Source organism: Cornus florida, unplaced genomic scaffold (genome assembly GCF_030987335.1).
Source record: "Cornus florida cultivar Cherokee Brave unplaced genomic scaffold, ASM3098733v1 CherokeeBrave_3.0.0_Hap2_Chr11, whole genome shotgun sequence".
NCBI classification, from domain to species: Eukaryota; Viridiplantae; Streptophyta; class Magnoliopsida; order Cornales; family Cornaceae; genus Cornus; species Cornus florida.
Window position 1 is genome coordinate 49734623 of NW_026775581.1, and position 5647 is coordinate 49740269.

The window sequence follows — 5647 nt, forward strand, 5'->3', positions numbered from 1 at the left end:
TCACATCATTCTTTGACCTGTTTTCTTTGTTATGGGCACTAATTTCCTACAAAATAATTGAAAAATGACACAACAAATGAAGGAAAGAATGAAACGTTGAAATCTTTGGAAAACGATATAAATAGAAAAAAATGTAGTAAACTTAACTTGAAATTTTTTTGACATCCACCTATTGCACAAGATCTGCCAGTCCTCGTAAGTTACTTCAGGATGTGTGTTGCGGCGTGCACTTTCTTCTGTTTCGAATTGGTTAAAATGTTCTTTCAAACGGTACCTATACTTCCTATGAGCAATGGCTAATGCGTTATCTGCGCATTCCTTAGCTTTTGAATCCTTTTCACAATCAACTCCGAATTCTTCTTGTAGTTTTTCACATGAATAAGCCATAAATAAATATCATTTTAAAGAAGGAAAAATAACAGAATCCTGATTTTGGAAAGCTAAAAAAGGAAAAATTACAAATTATTTTTCATATCATCTAAATATACAAAGAAATCCCACACAAAGATATGCATTAATTAAGGCAAACCTTTATTTTACAATATAAGAACTGTTTATGAGATTTCGGAATCTTCAGCCAATTGTTATAGCATAGTGGAATGTAATCACGAGCAATGATCCCAAGCTCTCTCTCCCATAAATCTGAATGTTCCTCCACCGGTTTTGAATAATCGTCGTTAAACTTAATCGGAATGATACCCCCATTGTAATTTTTGATTTTATATTTTTTTTTGTTTACAGCTTTTCCACGCTTCGGGAATTCTCTTGAAGAACTTGAAAAATAAAAGACATGAAAGTAACTTGTAAAAGTATTTTGAGACCTACTTTTAGTAAATTCAAAGACCAAGTGTAGTAAATGTAAAGATTAGAAAATATCACCTTCCACTATTGGTTGTGGCTGGGACGATGCAGGAGCATTTTGGGTGAGTTCATTGTTAGATCTCAAAGAGCGACGAGGTTCATTGGATGCCATGGTATATTACAGCAAAAGGCGAATAAAATCTTTATAACGAATCAAAAAATCGATAGATTAGAGAGTAACAATTAAGTAAGAGGGAGAAGTATTAAAATAACAAGACAACAGAAAATTAATATAAAGAAAAATAATAGATAATGTGAATGGAAAAAAAGAAGTAATAATAAGACAAAAAGATAAAAACAATACATATTCTAAAACTTAATGTTCAAGTACTGAAGACAATTTAACTTCAAATTTGCATGTGTTCAACAAAAAATGAATAAAAATAAAACTCATCACATGTCATCCAAATCAGTATCATCTTCACTAAGCAATTCTTCTTCCTCGTCTGAATTGTCTTCAATGGAGATTTCATCATTGTCTTCAAGAAAGTCAAAGTCATAACGTGATTCTTGACTAGTTTTAAGAATTATTTCAGCATCAATACTTTCAACCTCCAAGCCATCCCTATTCAAAGGGAGTGGATCCATGTCAAAGTTTGCCGCCTCAATAACCCTATCCACAATACATGGTTCATCCTCTTGATATGCTGCAGTACACATTTCAGCTGTAAGTTTGCTATCATCCTCCATTTCAGGAACATCATAGGAGCTTCTATGTGTTATATCTTGAATGACCTCCCACGTCCCTCGTAATTTGCTGCTTTGACGAAGAAGGCTTGTTTAGCTTGATTAGCCAACACAAAAGGCTCATCTTTGTACCATTTACGGGCTATGTTTATGCTCCTAAAATAAGTATCACTCTTAATACCAGTCTTTGTGTTGAACCAATCGCATTTAAATAGGACAACCCGCCTTTTCAAAGGGTATTGTAACTCAATGATATCTGTCAAGACGCCATAGTAATCAAGGTCCTCTGTTTTGACTGACACACCACTATTTTGTGTTCTTCGATTTCTCTCCCTTTCCTTTGTATGGAACCTAACTCCGTTTACAATGCAACCAGAATATCGATGTATCCGAGATTCAGGTCCACACGCTAATGAATAAAGGTCATCATTAATTGTTGACTTGTTATGATAATGCTCTTCTTTTATCTATGAAAAATTTGTAGAGTGTTAAACTAATGCACAAGGACACAACATCTAAAAGAAATGGTAGGTATGTCAAGCACATTATAGACTTACCAGTGTTTCCAACCATCTGGGAAATTCTTTTGCGTGTCTGGATTGTACATTAACCGTGTTTTCTTGCTCAAGTGTAGCCTTGTGTGCACTAAATAATTATGTGATATTAATATATGCATTTTATAATTTACAAGTAGATAATTTTAAAAAAAAATAATAATACAATATATAACTTACAGTGCGTATGACTCAATTTCTGGACAATTATTTAACACGTAGAATCGAGCCTTTTGTATGCTTGCAATGTCAAATATTTCTAAACTTCCAGACCCTAAAGGACGAACCACTTGCCTTAGCTGTGAAAAAGTGGACCAATTGGTACGATAGTCGCCCTCGTGATTTCTTTCTTCTCGATTAAATCGTGTCTCAATCCTTTGAAGAAACCTTGAGAAAAATGTAACACATTCATTGTCCACATAAGCTTCGGCAATGGACCCTTCAGGACGTGCCTTATTACGCACATAAGACTTAAGAGTATGTAAAAACCTGCATACACATCAAAATACTTATACATAATTAAATATCATGTAATGCCCCCAAAACATTTTATTTATTAGAAATATACATCACCTTTCAATGGGATACATCCACCGATATTGGGCAGGTCCTGCGATGATAGCCTCACGTGGCAAATGCATAGCTAAGTGCACCATTATGTCAAAAAATGATGGAGGAAATATCATCTCTAACTTGCATATTATAATAGCAATGTCCCTTTCTAATGCCTCTAAGACATCCATTTTAAGGGTCCGACAACACATCTCCTTAAAGAATAAACCAAGCTCTGCTATCGCATTACAAATATCAACGGGTAACAATCCCCGTATAGCTAGAGGGAGGAGACGCTGTAAGAGAATATGTGAATCATGACTTTTCAATCCAGATATCTTACATTCATTGACATTCACACAACGGCTTATGTTCGACGCATAACCATCTGGGAATTTCACCGACTTTAACCAATCACACAATTGCCTTTTTTCATCCTTTGACAATATGTAACGCGCAGGTGGCATCTCAAATTTCTCACCATTACGCCTAAGATGAAGTTCTTTTCTAATACCCATTTCTTCTAAATCCATCCGACTTTTGAACGTATCTTTCGTCTTTCCTTCAATGTTCATTAATGTCCCCAATACGTTATCACATATGTTTTTCTCTATGTGCATAACATCCAAGTTGTGCCGCAACAAAAGTGTTCTCCAATAAGGCAATTCAAAGAATATACTCTTTTTTGTCCAATTAAGTTCCTCCTTCCCACGAGTCCGCTTCTTATTGTTTGGTCCTTTTCTGAATCTAACCTCGGGTATGAGATTAAGTTGTTCTAGAATATCATCACCAGTCAACTGCTTTGGTGGCTGTCTTTCTTCCTTCTCACCATTAAATTGCTTATAACGCTTCCTATAAGCGTGTTCGGATGACAAAAAAATACGAGCTCCCAAGTAACATATCTTCTTTCCATGACTCAAATAACAAGAACATGTGTGTTTGTTACAATTTGGACATGCCATATAACCCTTTGTCATCTATCCGGATGTCATCGCATAGGCCGGAAAATCATGTATAGTCCAAATCAACCCCGCATGCATGTTAAAGTGAGATTTGCTATAGGCATCATATGTCATCACACCATCCATCCACAATTCTTTCAACTCATCGATCAACGGTAGCAGGTACACATCAATGTCATTACCAGGTGATTTAGGACCAGGAATAAGCAATGACATAAACATATATGGTTCCTTCATACATATCCAAGGTGGCAAATTGTAAGGCACAATAATTACAGGCCACATACTATAAGCATTGCTCATGTTACCAAATGGATTAAAACCATCACATGCTAACCCGAGACGAACATTACGAGGATCGGCAGCAAACCAACTATGCTTATTGTCAAATTCCTCCCAAGCTTTTGAATCAGCTGGATGTCTTAACACATTTGTCTCTTTGACGCGTTTCTCCTTATGCCACCGCATGTCTACGGCTGTATCCCTTGACATAAACAATTGTTGAAGCCTGTGTTTCAAAGGAAAGTATCGTAGAACTTTTTGAGGAATTTTCTTACCTTTACCTTCGCGAGATTTATACCTTGACTCACCACACTGTGGACAACATTCTTTACCTTCATTCTCCTTCCAGAATAGAGCACAATCATTTTTACATGCATGGATGGAATCGTATCCGAGACCCAAGTCACGTAACAAGCTTTTAGTCTCGTAATATGACTTTGGCAACGTGTTGTCATCAGGAAGCAACTCCTCTTTTAGCAACTTAAGCAACATGTCAAAACTTTTGTTAGTCATTCGGCCTACAACTTTCATATGGAACAACTTTAATATTGCTGACAACTTAGAGTTTTTCTGACAACCTGGCCACAATTCACATTGTGCGTCATTTAGCAATTTCTTAAATCTTTCGTCTCCCACATCAACTTCAAGTGGATCTTCTGCTTGTTCTGCATTAGTGAATGTTCCCATTCGTACATTATCCAGCAGTTCAAATACATTGTCTTCGTTTCCACGTCCCTCATCGGCATTATCCCCATTGTCGGTATTAACATCATATTCTGTATTAACAGTACTAGTGATGTTAACAGTACCCTCCCCGTGCCATATCCAATTAGTATACGACTTGTACATCCCACACTGAAATAGATGTTTTTCAACCTCCTTAATTGGCTTATACACAGTATTTTTGCACAAACGACACGGACATCTGATCCTACCCTGCCCATCTTTATGTCTGTTAGCCAACTTTATGAAGTTTCTTATGCCTCTATTGTACCCTTCACTACCCTTAGCATGATGATGAATCCAAGACTTATCCATGTAACTGGTTCATCAAAAACAAAATCAATTATGGATACAATAGAATTGATGCATATTGAATATATATGTGTATGTATAACTCTTTCAATTTCCTCATCCATGGTCCTATCCCATTAAATAGAAACATGAATAATGTATTAAAATAAATGCAATTGTGTGGAAATACATTTATTAATTTTTAACACATTATTTTGTATTTCAATTATGTCGAAATGTGTTATAAACATATATATATGTAAGGAACAACTTTATTTTGAACACATTATGTACAAGTATGTTCAGGACAAAAAATGTTATAGCCTCCCAAACAACCAAAAAATGAAGGAACATAATAATTATTATTTTTCCTAAATATAATATCTACCCGGATTAAATTCAAACATATTTATAAGAGAACCTTTCATTTAAACAAATTAAATTGAAGAAAACAATGAAGCTTAAAAATAACATCAATCAAAACATGAACAAACAATTCTTTTAAAATACAAAACAAAATCATATAGTTCTGTCCACAGATTCAACTATATATCACAATGTTAAGACGAAGCCAAAACCTAAGAGATCAAAAACAAAAGCCTCATTTCCTAGCACTTCATTATCTAGATGTGAACTAATTTCTAATGAAAAATCACTAAATCTGAACCAAAAGGAGGATAAAACAACACTATTTAGTTCAAATCCAAAGCCAAACAAAACCACATGTATATAGAA

The 5647-nt window shown here is 35.0% G+C and overlaps 2 protein-coding genes across 2 annotated transcripts; both read right to left on the bottom strand.

Moving 5' to 3' along the window:
• Nucleotides 1-1580: 1580 nt before the first annotated feature.
• Nucleotides 1581-3631, bottom strand: LOC132281051 (uncharacterized). Its single transcript, XM_059782787.1, has 4 exons — nucleotides 2676-3631; nucleotides 2283-2591; nucleotides 2106-2193; nucleotides 1581-2015 (listed from the first exon to the last, which is right to left on the bottom strand). The coding sequence occupies exons 1-4, from the start codon at nucleotides 3629-3631 to the stop codon at nucleotides 1581-1583; spliced, it is 1788 nt and encodes a 595-aa protein (XP_059638770.1).
• On the bottom strand, nucleotides 3632-4936 carry LOC132281052 (uncharacterized). The gene has a single exon (XM_059782788.1). The coding sequence runs from the start codon at nucleotides 4934-4936 to the stop codon at nucleotides 3632-3634; it is 1305 nt and encodes a 434-aa protein (XP_059638771.1).
• Nucleotides 4937-5647: the final 711 nt, after the last annotated feature.